At 44.0% G+C, this 15,758-nt stretch overlaps 1 protein-coding gene across 1 annotated transcript in view; it reads left to right on the forward strand.

The window, feature by feature from the left end:
* Xylt1 (xylosyltransferase 1) overlaps positions 1–15,429 on the forward strand; it is a 286,652-nt gene extending 271,223 nt beyond the window's left edge. Inside the window, exons 11-12 of the mRNA NM_175645.3 lie at positions 4,211–4,544; positions 15,099–15,429. Coding sequence (NP_783576.2) covers positions 4,211–4,544; positions 15,099–15,421 — 657 coding nt within the window. The 3' untranslated portion in view covers positions 15,422–15,429. The remainder of the gene's footprint in view (positions 1–4,210; positions 4,545–15,098) is intronic.
* Positions 15,430–15,758: the final 329 nt, after the last annotated feature.

The following is a 15,758-nucleotide window of genomic DNA, read 5'->3' on the forward strand; positions in this document are numbered from 1 at the left end:
AAGACACTTTCCCTGGCTACCCCCCTCCTCTGCCCTGTGTCTCAGTAGCAACATTATATACCTGCTACTTCCTTAATTGTCTCTTTTAGAATTTACCTTATAATGTTATCTTGATGATTTATGAACATGTCTGGCTTATATACTGGACCCCTACTATCACTCACTGCTGCATCCTCTGCACACTGTCATTAGTAAAAGAGCCATGCCATTAGTGGATGGTGAATTCTGTTGAATAAATATGACTGCCCCTGGGGCTGGGAAATGCTGGAAGGAAGAGGAGGTGTGATTGAGCTTGGGCATTGTGACAAATAAGTTGGAGTGCCAGGTCAAGGATGAAGAGTGACTTGATATGCAGGAACCTGAGGGTCTAGGAGTCTGAAGAGAGGAACTGCACCTGCCCACACGTCCTTGCTGGTCCTTCTCCACTCCCTGTAGGCCTGTCTTTCTGTTCTGCCCCATGACTGAATAGATTTCCCCTGTCAAACAAACATGGGTGAGAGTCTTGTAAACTCGTGTTTTTAAAAAAAGGTTCCATGGGGATTGACTGCCTCTGAGCTGCTATGGCAGCCAGCTCCATAAATTACAAGAGTCAGCAGGGCAATTAGATGCTGCTCCAGTTGGATTCTGTTCTAGGGGCCCAAGCAGCCCATTGAAGACATTAATGTCCCATTAAAGAGATGAATGCCTTGTGTCTGGCCTTTCCCTGTTTATCAGCCTGCTGGTAGGTCACTGGGTACCTCTGGCAGTGACAAGAGATGTTGGCCACAGCATGGTTAGTAATTTGTGAGTATTTTCACTATGGGTCCTGCAGTCCTTGTGACCAAGATCTCCATCAGCAATGCAGATTCAGGAAGCAGAGGCCTTAACCTTGTCACAGAACTTTTCTAGACATGCTTAGTTAATAACAAAGGTGAAGAGGAAGAGGAAAGACTTACAGGGCCACTTACAAACTGTTAAGGATACACTTGATATTAGCATGGTCTCAGAATCTTACATAGTAATGGATGGTCAATTTAGATTTCTCTAGCATGATAGATAGCCCATGACATTGATTGGAGAAAGGGATGCTCACCAAGGACCCACAATATGCTAGATTCATGAGAGACAGTAGTGAACCAGACAAGGTATACTTGAACTTGAACTTAGGATAGGACTAAATTCTGATGGGACAGGCAGACAAGTAATGAGTGAAGAAAACTAGTTCAGCTAATGACAAATACTGCAGAAAAGATGAAATTCATTCCTGTGCTTGCTTAGGCTGGTGATCAGATGGTCCCTTCTTGTTGTTGTCGTTGTTGTTGTTGTTGTTGTTGTTGTTGTTGTTGTTCTTCTTCTTCTTCTTCTTCTTCTTCTTCTTCTTCTTCTTCTTCTCCATCTTCTTCTTCTTCTTCTTCTTCTTCTTCTTCTTCTTCTTCTTCTTCTTCTTCTTCTTCTTCTTCTTCTTCTTCTTCTCCATCTTCTTCTTTTACTTCTTCTTCTTCTTCTTCTTCTTCTTCTTCTTCTTCTTCTTCTTCTTCTTCTTCTTCTTCTTCTTCTTCTTCTTCTTCTTCTCCTCCTCCCCCTCTTCTTCTTCTTAAAGACTTCTTAAAAGAGCTCAGGTTCAAGCTGAAACTTGTTTTAAAAAAAAAGGACCATATCACCCATGGGATCTAGAACATTCTGAGTGGAAGACAGAGCATTGACAAATGCCATGAGATTCTTGGAAGGAGCTTGGCATGCTAAAGGAGAAGCAAGGCCATTTTGACTGGACATGGTGAATGAGATGATGACCAAGGCCAGTGTGAAGGTCACGATAAATAAGCTGGAGACTAGAGGAGATCATGGTTGAAGGTGACAGGGTTAGGGCCTGGGAAACAGTATGGTATGCTTGAACTTGAACATTTATTTAAGTTTCTGCAATAGCCCATTGTGCAATAAATGATTGCAGGCTCCCACACTAAGGCCAAGTGAAAGATAACAGACATGACAGATGTGACAGTAAGGAGACTCTATGTGAGGGTGATCTCCTCTCCCCATGCTTTGGGTAGGGACCAGGAGACACTCTTCATGCCCCTCAGTTTAAGAGAAGACCCTAGTTTTTACAAGATAATTTACACTCTCCAGCTCAAGTCACTTTGTTTAAGAATACAATTTCAACGTAACTGCCCACCTCCATTCCTTTAGGAAACACAAGAACAATGCTCTGGAGAGTTCCCTGATCAGTTATGAATTCATTCTGTAAGACCTCAGCGTGGCTTTGTAACCATTCTTCCTTTCTGTTAGTAATGTTACAAGGGCAGGTGTCCAGAGTGTGGATATCCTGAGAAACCCTTCTGCTCAACCCTGATCATTAAATATGTGTTCAACTTCGAGCTAGCTAGCTAGGTAGACGGATGGATGGATAGATACACAGACAAACAGAATGACCAATGAATGATAGAGTAGTACACAGATACTTAGACATAATGGAAGGGGTGGATGGATGGATGGATGATGGATGGATGGATTTTCTGGTTGATGATACACAGATAATATATACATGAGAGATTGTTTCATGAGAAATAGATACTGTGAAATAAATAATTTATAGGTAGTGCATATTGACAGGAGATGATAAATAGATGGATGGACGGACAGACAGACAGACAGACAGACAGACAGACAGACAGACAGACAATATTTGACTGCTATTAATAGAGTTCCTGGACTCCCACAGCTAGTTACTGACTCTGAGCATCAGTTTCATCTGCACAGTGAGGAGAGTGGCAAAGTTCTCCCCTTCCCAGATGAGAATATCACATGAGCAGGCAGGTACAGCAGATGCTTCACCTCATGCCTGGCTCTTCAGTGTTGACTGTGGAACTGTGTGTCCAAGGTGAAGCATCTGCATGGTAATTCCAAACAAATCCTTGGAGAAAGAAAATCAGCTACCATTTGCTGTGCATATACAGAGACTTCTCAAGAGTTGTGCAGCCACACTATCACCTCAACCTGCATGCACACTCTCACACACAGCACCAGCTTTCTGTTGTGTTCAGTATCTGCCTCTTCCCCAGCATGCTTATGTGCATGACTTCAGTAAGTCACCCCTCTTGGAGAGCATCCACCCCCTCTTCTTTTTACTAAGAAGACTCCCCTCATCTCAGCACAGCTGGGTACCAAGGTTCTATTTGGCTAATTCACTTTTTGTCAAGCAATTCACTTACTTATTGAGAAAACATTGCCTGAACACCTACTATGTGTTCATTTCTCTTGTAGGAACCATGAAAGAGTTGTGATTAACACATAGCAGGCTCTTCTCACAGGGCCTACATTATGGTGATGGGAAGGGAAATATTGAGGTTTCAGATAGCCCTAAGGAGACCTTTCAGATAAGAGCTGGCTATGCAAAAGTATGAGAAGGTAGGACATTCCAGGCAGGGAGCATGGTTCAGGACAGGGAGGGTGTGGCTTGGTAAGTTAGAATGGCTGAAGGAAGGAGCATACAGAATGGGATAGGTAGGTGGTGGTGGAGTGAGGAAAAGCCTGAGGACCATAGTGAGGGGTTGGCTTAGACCCAGGGACAGTAAGAAGCCCTGAGCAGTGAGGCACAATGTGACCACTCCAGATTCCCAAATGCATAGTAGCTTAAAGGTGACAAAGTGGAAGGAGGAAAGCCAAGGGATTTGCCACCCAGCTACCCAGCTGGTGTGAGGAATAGAGGATGTGGGATGTGCCGCATCACTGCAGTCCAGAGCAGAATGCTTTGAAGAAGACAAAGTTGGATCCCTATGCTGCAGTGGTACGGGTTGCTGGGCTCTGTTTCCAAGCTTCCGATAGGTTGCTCCAAAGCCAGGGCTCCATCCTTATTCAGAAGGAACACACTAAATTTAGAGTGCTATTTGTAAAACTAGAGACCCAAGAAAAACCCAGTCTCACTGAGCGTTGCTTGGAATGGCGTACAGGGTGATGTCCATTCACACTTGCATTCAATGCAAGAGTTTGGGGGTTTTGAGTCAAAGCACACAGCATGGCTTTGGCACAGGGGGATGCTGGTTTAGTGGAAACTTTTGAGTGGGAGTCGCAATCTGGTCAAGAGTTCCATGTCTTCTGTTTACCATCTGTGTAACGTGAGTCCTAGGTGACTTGGAGCCTCAGCCTCCTCATGGGAGAAATGGGTATGCACAACCACCCAAGCAAGATCCTAGACTTTCCTAAGACTCTGTTCTGAAGATTTATTCTCTTGTTTCAGGTTGGCACTGACTGGGATGCCAAGGAGAGGCTGTTCCGGAACTTTGGTGGTCTTTTGGGGCCCATGGATGAGCCGGTGGGGATGCAGAAATGGGGAAAGGGGCCCAATGTGACCGTGACTGTTATTTGGGTGGATCCTGTCAACGTCATTGCAGCCACCTATGATATCCTGATTGAGTCCACTGCGGAATTCACACACTACAAGCCCCCTTTGAATCTGCCTCTGAGGCCTGGGGTCTGGACAGTGAAGATTCTCCATCACTGGGTGCCAGTGGCAGAGACCAAATTCCTTGTGGCACCTTTGACCTTTTCCAACAAGCAGCCCATCAAACCAGGTGAGTGCTCTCAGGGTCCCTGAGGAGGAGAGGGTCCATCCCATGGAGCCCTGGGACCCCATGCCCAACATGACACATGAGGCTGCCTTGCAGAGAGCAAAGCTTCCCCAATTGGGTTTTTTCCCTACTTGTTTACCCTATAGAGCTGGCTCATTTCCTCCTTGTACACAGAGGCAGTGCCATCTGTGTGGGTGTTTATCAGCTGCTGGCCCACTGGACTGCCACAAGGCTCTGTTCATATTTAAGACAAGCTGGGTACTAATCCTAGACACACACTGAGTTTTAACATGGCTTCTTGGCTGTTTGGAAAATGATAATTACTGATGCAATTCTGCTCATAGAATATGTGATACCCTAAGTAAAAAGGACAAACCGTACACTGGTGGAAGATGTTTGCTCCCCAAAATATACTAAAAAATAATCCCATAAATAAGAGTTTGGCAAACTATGAGCCCCAGTTAACTATGGGCATTTCTGGTCTTTATTTTTAAAAAAAATCTTACAGGGAACATGGCCATGGGCACTTGTGGACACAGTACCTATGTCTGCTTTGGGCTTTAGTGGCAGACTCCAACAGTCAGGACAGAGACTGACTCAGAAATGCTGTCTCAGAAATCAAAACCATTTAGCCCCTGAAGACGATGAGTGCCATTGGCAGCTATAACAGAGAGAGAAATAAGGAAGAAAAAATGAGAACAAAATAAAGAGGAAAAAATGAATTTCCCACATATGTATAATTTAAAGCAAAAGTAACAACAAAAAACCTCACCCTCATTAATAATGAGAGGCAATAATGAAAATTACAAGCAAAAAGAGGTTCCAGAATGGGAAATAAATGTGTGCCTGTGATGGTCAGTCAGTGCCACAGGGCAGGTCAGAGATGCATGGACATCTATCCAAGGCTCCTGAGGGCTCAGTATATAGGCTGCGTTTGTGGGACAGGTGACGCCCTTCTCCTCATAGTGCATACACACACCTACCACAGAAATCCCACATTCAGGAGTAGGCCTGTGGAAGAGACAGAGGCAGGAATTGTAGCAGAATTGTTCATAGCACACAAAACCACAAACAAGCTACAAGTTGCCCACTCAAAAGCACAGTGTGTGGTCGGTGTGCACAGTCGCGTCCTGTGTCCTAGAGACAGCAATCAAGATCAGTGCCATGCAACTGGAAAACACGCTGGATGAGGAAAACTGATCACAGAATAAGCCATGCTTAGGATTACTTCATTTAAGGTTCAAAACCAGGAAAAAGTCAACAATATCTTAACTATTTCGGGATCCACATGGGAGCAGGAAGCTAAGAGAACGAAGGAGGCTGCTGGCCTTTGCTTCCTGTGAGCACAGAGTCCAGAGAGACAGAGACCGAGCCCCTAATGGCTACCTTGTTTTTATTCCAGATTTACACTTGGGTTTCTATTTTTTCATAGACTTCCATTTGTCAATAACATCTCTTTTGGCTAAATTCTTGCCCTTCGGGGCTTACCACTTCGGCCAGCCTGCCTGAGCACTTCTTTCTAACACCTTTGACGGTGTTAAACCATAAGCACAAGCCTGTGTCCTAAGCACAGAGCCAGACTTTGGATGCTGTGGTACATTCTGTACCAAGCAGGCTTTTGTAGCCTTCTAAGTCGGTGCATGGAAGCTGCCAGCTAGAGAAATTCCACCATTCAAACCACAGGCTGTTCCTTTCTGGACACAGTACCTTCTGTTGTTTGATGATGGCTTTGTGGCAGAAAGTGCTAAAAGGAAGATTCTGGAAAATAAAACTGTATGTTCCCACTCCCAGACAGACTCATAGAAACAGGATTCCTGAGTTTCCTAGTACAACCACCCCTTGGTGCCTATGGAGAATTGGTTCCAGGGTCTTTCTTGATTATAAAAACTGCAGGTGTATTAGTTCCTTAAGAGCATGGCATTTGCATATGCCATTCTCCCTTTCACTGTAAATCATTTCTAAATGGCTCATGATGCCTAATACAATATGAATGCATACACACAGCTGTGGTACGTTGCTTAAGAGATGATGACGATAAAAGCTACGTAGACCTGACCAGCATGCACAGTTTTCCCCAGGAACTGCCCTGAGTTACAGAGAGTATCTGGACTGTCCGTCTGCATGTTACACAACACAAGCCCAGGAGCTAGATACACATGACAGTCCTGCTAAGTGGGAAGCATTCCCACTTGGCAGATACCAAGTGCCATACTGATAACACATCCCAGGAAGACACAGATGTGGGATGGGTGCCTACAGTCCTGGAAAAAAAGGTCTTGGCTTGAATCCTGGCAGCTTCTGCTGAGTCTTTGTGCTGAACAAGCAAATACCTAGACACCTGGTGTCTTCTTAAAGTCTGGGCCTCTGCTCCAGAATTAGCCAAGACACAGCCCACCTACTTAGTATCTTCAAGTGTCCCTTCACGAGCATCTTTTCACATCCTTAAAGACCTAAAAGGCAAGTGTGAAGAAGAGGGACTGGAGCCACACATCCTCCCTGTGTCAGGTACAGCTCTGGGACAGGACAAAGGATGCTCTAAATCCACCCACCCCACAAAAGGAGTGCAGGATCCTGCTGGTGGTCGTGATCTCTCCAATATTTTCTCCTGTGATTTCCAAGAAGGTGGGAGCTGCTCCCAGCATCCCCAGAAAGACCTTGGGTCAGAAGTACTCTAGGGAAGCAGGTCCCCTGTTGGCAGTAATTGTATTTGTTAATGAGACAAGGAACACTGAGGTGGGAGTAATGCAATTTGTGAAATGATTCATCTTGAGTAATTTACTATTGATGCGTCCCTGGTAATCTAAGAAGTCTGATGAGGTGGAATTGAGGAAAATTTAATTATGGAGGCAAGCATCCGAGCTGATGCCGTGGTGCTGTTTCCCACATTAACCTCTTTTCTCATAAAGTGCTATGGCTTTTTTTTTTTTCTGTATCAGCCACAGTATTTTGCTCCCAATATTTCAATGTCTGTTAGCTGTTCCTCTTGCTTTGAATTGCCCCACCGTTTGTCAGCCTGGGAATCTCTCAATCACCTCCTCCTACCTCTGCAGGGTAGAAGCACAAAGAGACTCATAGAGCAATTAGGACATGCAGCAAAGACAGAAGGCCCTTTTCTCCTGCACATAGTGTTGGTGCTACCAACCCTGCCTTCCAGTATCGTGCCTATGGTCAAAACCTGACTTGTTGAAATTTCATTTGACCAAGAATCAGATCCTTTTCAAATAGGATACACCTTGCTTGTCTCCTACACCCCCAAATGCTTACAATATGCACGTTCCTCCCTTTAGCCCCAAGGAAACTCAACCGTCCTCTTGTGTGTCCCTTGATTTGATTTCAAACTATGTGAACTTGTAGCCAGCCTCCTGTAGATCTAACTAACTGGAGCCAGGTTGAGTGCCTACATTTGCCATATGGGGACAACAAGGTTTCAGAATGCTGGTACCAAGATGGAAAGATAGCAACTCCACTTTAGCTGTGAGCTGATTATTGAATCTGCATAGAGCATCATGGTGGACAGCATGGCTTTGGAGTCACTTGGGATCGAACTGACTATAGCATCTGTTTCCTCACCTAGAAAATGAACAGGAGAAAAACCAACCCAATAGGCGTGTTTGGTTGGTTTGTTGTAGTGGAGAACTTAGCTTCAGCACCATAGGCAGAGCATTAGGAGTCACTGCATCAACCTCAGAGTTACACAGGGGGCACAGCATGGCGGGTGAGGACTCACTGGTAAGATGAGAGGGGCCATCAGAGAAAACTGGGGCACAAGTCAGAAGTCACACACCACGTATGTGGGACTTGGGTACTGAGACCAGTTGGCCCAACTAGCTCCCACAGGCAGAAAGGCTGGCGACCAGGACATGATCAAGCAGACAGAGCCGTTAGGAGGGTGGCCCAACCCACTCTGGCCCATAGCAGGCTTCCAGGGACCACTTTGTAGTGCTGAGTTCACATGCTATGCTTGGGACCAGGCTGCCAGGAAGCAAGAACCTGCAGCTTCTCAAGGTCACAGCAGTCCCTTGGCAGCCCAGAACTGAGCCACTCTGCAGGCTCTGTGGCCTTGGATTCATGTTCTGGCTCCAACGTCCCTACTTGTGTGATTTGGCAATGAGGCTTCACATTTCTGTTCCCTCTACCTGGGATTCTCCTCTCTGGCCTTATACACGTCAATCAACACTTCATTCCAATGATGCCTCCTCAGGAAAGTCTTCCCTGCCCACCCCAGACTGCTCTCCACGCCAGAGCAGAGCAAACACTTCCCATAAATGATAAGTAGTGAATATTTTCAGCTTTTTTTTTTTTTTTTTTTTTTTTTTTGGTGATACACTTAGCCAATTTGAATATTTTGTGACTTATATACTTTTGTTCACAGATATTTACATCTATCGGTGACTTCTGTACAACATTATGGCTACTGTGGTATTTGCCAAATGAGAACTTTATGGTTTTCCCATCACTTTTGCATTTGCTAACTGAAATTCTAACAAAATTGGAACTATTGTTCTTTCTTTATTAATTTATGGCAGTATAAACTTAAAAGTATTTTTTATTTTCTTTTTTTTTTTTTCCATTTTTTATTAGGTATTTAGCTCATTTACATTTCCAATGCTATACCAAAAGTCCCCCTTACCCACCCACCCCCACTCCCCTACCCACCCACTCCCCCCCTTTGGCCCTGGCGTTCCCCTGTACCGGGGCACACAAAGTCTGCGTGTCCAATGGGCCTCTCTTTCCAGTGATGGCCGACTAGGCCATCTTTTGATACATATGCAGCTAGAGTCAAGAGCTCAGGGGTACTGGTTAGTTCATAATGTTGTTCCACCTATAGGGTTGAAGATCCCTTTAGCTCCTTGGGTACTTTCTCTAGCTCCTCCATTGGGAGCCCTGTGATCCATCCATTAGCTGACTGTGAGCATCCACTTCTGTGTTTGCTAGGCCCCGGCATAGTCTCACAAGAGACAGCTACATCTGGGTCCTTTCAGTAAAATCTTGCTAGTGTATGCAATGGTGTCAGCATTTGGAAGCTGATTATGGGGTGGATCCCTGGATATGGCAGTCTCTACATGGTCCATCCTTTCATCTCAGCTCCATACTTTGTTTCTGTAACTCCTTCCATGGGTGTTTTGTTCCCACTTCTAAGGAGGGGCATAGTGTCCACACTTCAGTCTTCATTTTTCTTGAGTTTCATGTGTTTAGGAAATTGTATCTTATATCGTGGGTATCCTAGGTTTTGGGCTAGTATCCACTTATCAGTGAGTACATATTGTGTGAGTTCCTTTGTGATTGTGTTACCTCACTCAGGATGATGCCCTCCAGGTCCATCCATTTGGCTAGGAATTTCATAAATTCATTCTTTTTAATAGCTGAGTAGTACTCCATTGTGTAGATGTACCACATTTTCTGTATCCATTCCTCTGTTGAGGGGCATCTGGGTTCTTTCCAGTTTCTGGCTATTATAAATAAGGCTGCTATGAACATAGTGGAGCATGTGTCCTTCTTACCAGTTGGGGCTTCTTCTGGATATATGCCCAGGAGAGGTATTGCTGGATCCTCCGGTAGTACTATGTCCAATTTTCTGAGGAACCGCCAGACTGATTTCCAGAGTGGTTGTACAAGCCTGCAATCCCACCAACAATGGAGGAGTGTTCCTCTTTCTCCACATCCTCGCCAGCATCTGCTGTCACCTGAATTTTTGATCTTATCCATTCTGACTGGTGTGAGGTGGAATCTCAGGGTTGTTTTGATTTGCATTTCCCTGATGATTAAGGATGTTGAACATTTTTTCAGGTGCTTCTCTGCCATTCGGTATTCCTCAGGTGAGAATTCTTTGTTCAGTTCTGAGCCCCATTTTTTAAGGGGGTTATTTGATTTTCTGAGGTCCACCTTCTTGAGTTCTTTATATATGTTGGATATTAGTCCCCTATCTGATTTAGGATAGGTAAAGATCCTTTCCCAGTCTGTTGGTGGTCTTTTTGTCTTATAGACAGTGTCTTTTGCCTTGCAGAAACTTTGGAGTTTCATTAGGTCCCATTTGTCAATTCTCGATCTTACAGCACAAGCCATTGCTGTTCTGTTCAGGAATTTTTCCCCTGTGCCCATATCTTCAAGGCTTTTCCCCACTTTCTCCTCTATAAGTTTCAGTGTCTCTGGTTTTATGTGAAGATCCTTGATCCACTTAGATTTGACCTTAGTACAAGGAGATAAGTATGGATCGATTCGCATTCTTCTACATGATAACAACCAGTTGTGCCAGCACCAATTGTTGAAAATGCTGTCTTTCTTCCACTGGATGGTTTTGGCTCCCTTGTCGAAGATCAAGTGACCATAGGTGTGTGGGTTCATTTCTGGGTCTTCAATTCTATTCCATTGGTCCACTTGTCTGTCTCTATACCAGTACCATGCAGTTTTTATCACAATTGCTCTGTAGTAAAGCTTTAGGTCAGGCATGGTGATTCCACCAGAGGTTCTTTTATCCTTGAGAAGAGTTTTTGCTATCCTCGGTTTTTTGTTATTCCAGATGAATTTGCAAATTGCTCCTTCTAATTCGTTGAAGAATTGAGTTGGAATTTTAATGGGGATTGCATTGAATCTGTAGATTGCTTTTGGCAAGATAGCCATTTTTACAATGTTGGTCCTGCCAATCCATGAGCATGGGAGATCTTTCCATCTTCTGAGATCTTCTTTAATTTCTTTCTTCAGAGATTTGAAGTTTTTATCATACAGATCTTTCACTTCCTTCGTTAGAGTCACGCCGAGATATTTTATATTATTTGTGGCTATTGAGAAGGGTGTTGTTTCCCTAATTTCTTTCTCAGCCTGTTTATTCTTTGTGTAGAGAAAGGCCATTGACTTGTTTGAGTTAATTTTATATCCAGCTACTTCACCGAAGCTGTTTATCAGGTTTAGGAGTTCTCTGTTGGAATTTTTAGGGTCACTTATATATACTATCATATCATCTGCAAAAAGTGATATTTTGACTTCCTCTTTTCCAATTTGTATCCCCTTGATCTCCTTTTGTTGTCGAATTGCTCTGGCTAATACTTCAAGTACTATGTTGAAAAGGTAGGGAGAAAGTGGGCAGCCTTGTCTAGTCCCTGATTTTAGTGGGATTGTTTCCAGCTTCTCTCCATTTACTTTGATGTTGGCTACTGGTTTGCTGTAGATTGCTTTTATCATGTTTAGGTATTGGCCTTGAATTCCTGATCTTTCCAGAACTTTTATCATGAATGGGTGTTGGATCTTGTCAAATGCTTTTTCTGCATCTAACGAGATGATCATGTGGTTTTTGTCTTTGAGTTTGTTTATATAATGGATTACATTGATGGATTTTCGTATATTAAACCATCCCTGCATCCCTGGAATAAAACCTACTTGGTCAGGATGGATGATTGCTTTAATGTGTTCTTGGATTCGGTTAGCGAGAATTTTATTGAGGATTTTTGCATCGATGTTCATAAGAGAAATTGGTCTGAAGTTCTCTATCTTTGTTGGATCTTTCTGTGGTTTAGGTATCAGAGTAATAGTGGCTTCATAAAATGAGTTGGGTAGAATACCTTCTACTTCTATCTTGTGAAAAAGTTTGTGCAGAACTGGAGTTAGATCTTCTTTGAAGGTCTGATAGAACTCTGCACTAAACCCGTCTGGTCCTGGGCTTTTTTTGGCTGGGAGACTATTAATAACTGCTTCTATTTCTTTAGGGGATATGGGACTGTTTAGAAGGTCAACTTGATCCTGATTCAACTTTGGTACCTGGTATCTGTCCAGAAATTTGTCCATTTCGTCCAGGTTTTCCAGTTTTGTTGAGTATAGCCTTTTGTAGAAGGATCTGATGGTGTTTTGGATTTCTTCAGGATCTGTTGTTATGTCTCCCTTTTCATTTCTGATTTTGTTAATTAGGATTTTGTCCCTGTGCCCTTTAGTGAGTCTAGCTAAGGGTTTATCTATCTTGTTGATTTTCTCAAAGAACCAACTCCTCGTTTGGTTAATTCTTTGAATAGTTCTTCTTGTTTCCACTTGGTTGATTTCACCCCTGAGTTTGATTATTTCCTGCCGTCTACTCCTCTTGGGTGAATTTGCTTCCTTTTTTTCTAGAGCTTTTAGATGTGTTGTCAAGCTGCTAGTATGTGCTCTCTCCCGTTTTTTCTTGAAGGCACTCATAGCTATGAGTTTCCCTCTTAGAAATGCTTTCATTGTGTCCCAAAGGTTTGGGTACGTTGTGGCTTCATTTTCATTAAACTCTAAAAAGTCTTTAATTTCTTTCTTTATTCCTTCCTTGACCAAGGTATCATTGAGAAGAGTGTTGTTCAGTTTCCATGTGAATGTTGGCTTTCTGTTATTTATTTTGTTATTGAAGATCAGCCTTAGTGCATGGTGATCTGATAGGATACATGGGACAATTTCAATATTTTTGAATCTGTTGAGGCCTGATTTGTGACCTATTATGTGGTCAATTTTGGAGAAGGTACCATGAGGTGCTGAGAAGAAGGTATATCCTTTTGTTTTAGGATAAAATGTTCTGTAGATATCTGTCAGATCCATTTGTTTCATCACTTCTATTAGTTTCAGTGTGTCCCTGTTTAGTTTCTGTTTCCATGATCTGTCCATTGGTGAAAGTGGTGTGTTGAAGTCTCCCACTATTATTGTGTGAGGCGCAATGTGTGCTTTGAGCTTTACTAAAGTTTCTTTAGTGAATGTGGCTGCTCTTGTATTTGGAGCATAGATATTCAGAATTGAGAGTTCCTCTTGGAGGATTTTACCTTTGATGAGAATGAAGTGTCCCTCCTTGTCTTTTTTGATGACTTTGGGTTGGAAGTCAATCTTATCAGATATTAGGATGGCTACTCCTGCTTGTTTCTTCATACCATTTGCTTGGAAAATTGTTTTCCAGCCTTTCATTCTGAGGTAGTGTCTATCTTTTTCTCTGAGATGAGTTTCCTGTAAGCAGCAAAATGTTGGGTCTTGTTTGTGTAGCCAGTTTGTTAGTCTATGTCTTTTTATTGGCGAGTTGAGACCATTGATGTTAAGAGATATTAAGGAAAAGTAATTGTTGCTTCCTGTTATTTTAGTTGTTAAAGGTGGCATTCTGTTCTTGTGGCTGTCTTCTTTTAGGTTTGTTGAGGGATTACCTTCTTGTTTTTTCTAGGGCGTTGTTCCCGTTCTTGTATTGGTTTTTTTCTGTTATTATCCTTTGAAGGGCTGGATTCGTGGAGAGATAATGCGTGAATTTGGTTTTGTCGTGGAATACCTTGGTTTCTCCCTCTATGATAATTGAGAGTTTGGCTGGGTATAGTAGCCTGGGCTGCAGTTTGTGTTCTCTTAGTGTCTGTATAACATCTGTCCAGGCTCTTCTGGCTTTCATAGTCTCTGGTGAAAAATCTGGTGTAATTCTGATAGGCTTGCCTTTATATGTTACTTGACCTTTTTCCCTTACTGCTTTTAGTATTCTATCTTTATTTAGTGCATTTGATGTTCTGATTATTATGTGTCGGGAGGAATTTCTTTTCTGGTCCAGTCTATTTTCAGCTTTTCAGGAAAAAATGTTACCTCTGTCTCCACTACAGACATCCGCTAGAGTGTCAGAGCAGCCACGGAGAATACATCAGCAAGCAGGCATAACTGGGCTCCTATGAAACTTGGTAAAAATCAGAGGATGGGCTAGCTTTGGCTAAAGGCTTACCCGGTGCTGGGCTCAGCCCCCTGTTTAACCCCTTCATCGCCCTTATCCCTGTTTGCAATGACCTTCATTTCCCAACTGTCTCTTTCCTTTCCTTTGTCCATCTCGCTCCACTCTGAAACTGATGTATTTTGAACACCACTGCAGCATCACCTCTCTGACTCTCCGGCTCATCTAGAACAGAACCTTTGTTGCTTTGTTTAGCGTATCTGTGTCCAAGAAATAAATCACTGCTTGCCTTCCAGATCAGAGAGGTTTAGTAGAAAGTAGATGCTAAAAATTAAGTGTTGAGGGACTGGGGAGGTACTGGAGTCTGTAACACACTGATCATCAAGCACAGGGACTTGAGTGTGCAACCTGAACATCCACATACAAAGCCAGGTGTGGACACGCACCTGTGACCCCAGTGCTGGGCGCTGAGCGTGCAGATCCCTGGAGCTCACCACCAACAGCCTAACTGGACAGATGAGCTGTGGGTTCAGTAAAAGGTCTGTCTCAATGATAATAATAAGGTATAAGGTATTGAGATGACTCAGTGGCTAAAGGCATTTGCCCTAGCACCTACATGGCGGACGGAGACCTTCACACACATGCACATATTCACAATTGCACACACACAAACATACACACAGAGATAAAGAAAACACTTAAGAATAATACATACATCTTTAAAGAATGTCTTGTTGAATCAATAAATGTCTGGACCACTGAAGATGATCCATAAGTATGTGTCAGTAAGTAAGTGTGCCATGCCTTGCACACATGAGACCGTCATGTGAATTCAGTGAGCTGATGCCCAGTGTGCACCGCGGCTCTGGTTCACAGTAAGTAGATGCCTGGTTGGCGACTCTTCTAAACACATCGGTGTTCCCTTTGGCTTTCAGAGGAGGCTTTGAAGCTGCACAATGGGCCACCTCGCAGTGCCTACATGGAGCAGAGTTTCCAGAGCCTGAACCCAGTCCTCAGCCTGCACATCAATCCTGCCCAAGTCGAACAGGCCCGGAAGAATGCAGCCTTCACCGGGACAGCGCTAGAAGCCTGGCTGGACTCGCTGGTGGGTGGGACTTGGACTGCCATGGACATCTGCACCACAGGCCCCACCGCCTGCCCAGTCATGCAGACCTGCAGCCAAACAGCCTGGAGTTCCTTCAGCCCTGATCCCAAGTCAGAGCTGGGTGCAGTCAAACCTGACGGACGGCTCAGGTAGCACTGGCCACAGGGGACCGATGCAGCCTCAACCCTGGCCCCTGATCTTATATGAGGGAGGGGGAATTCCTTTTGTATAAGGACCTCGGCCGACTGTAGGACAGTGGAGAGAGAGGGTTTGGAGGCCAGAGAGAAGTCAGCCTGTATTTGTGAAGCTGGTCTCTGGGCTAGGTGACCCAGTCCCGGAGCTACAGTGGTCTCCCTCTACCAGTTGTCGCTCAGTCCTGCAGGCTCCTGTTCTCCCCCTCCGATGGCCTGCACCCCTACAAGTGAGTTTTAAACTTTTATTTTGAGCGGCAGAACTTTGTTGACTCGGCACGGTCGGGGTGGAAGTGCAA

Source organism: Mus musculus, chromosome 7 (assembly GCF_000001635.26).
Source record: "Mus musculus strain C57BL/6J chromosome 7, GRCm38.p6 C57BL/6J".
NCBI classification, from domain to species: Eukaryota; Metazoa; Chordata; class Mammalia; order Rodentia; family Muridae; genus Mus; species Mus musculus.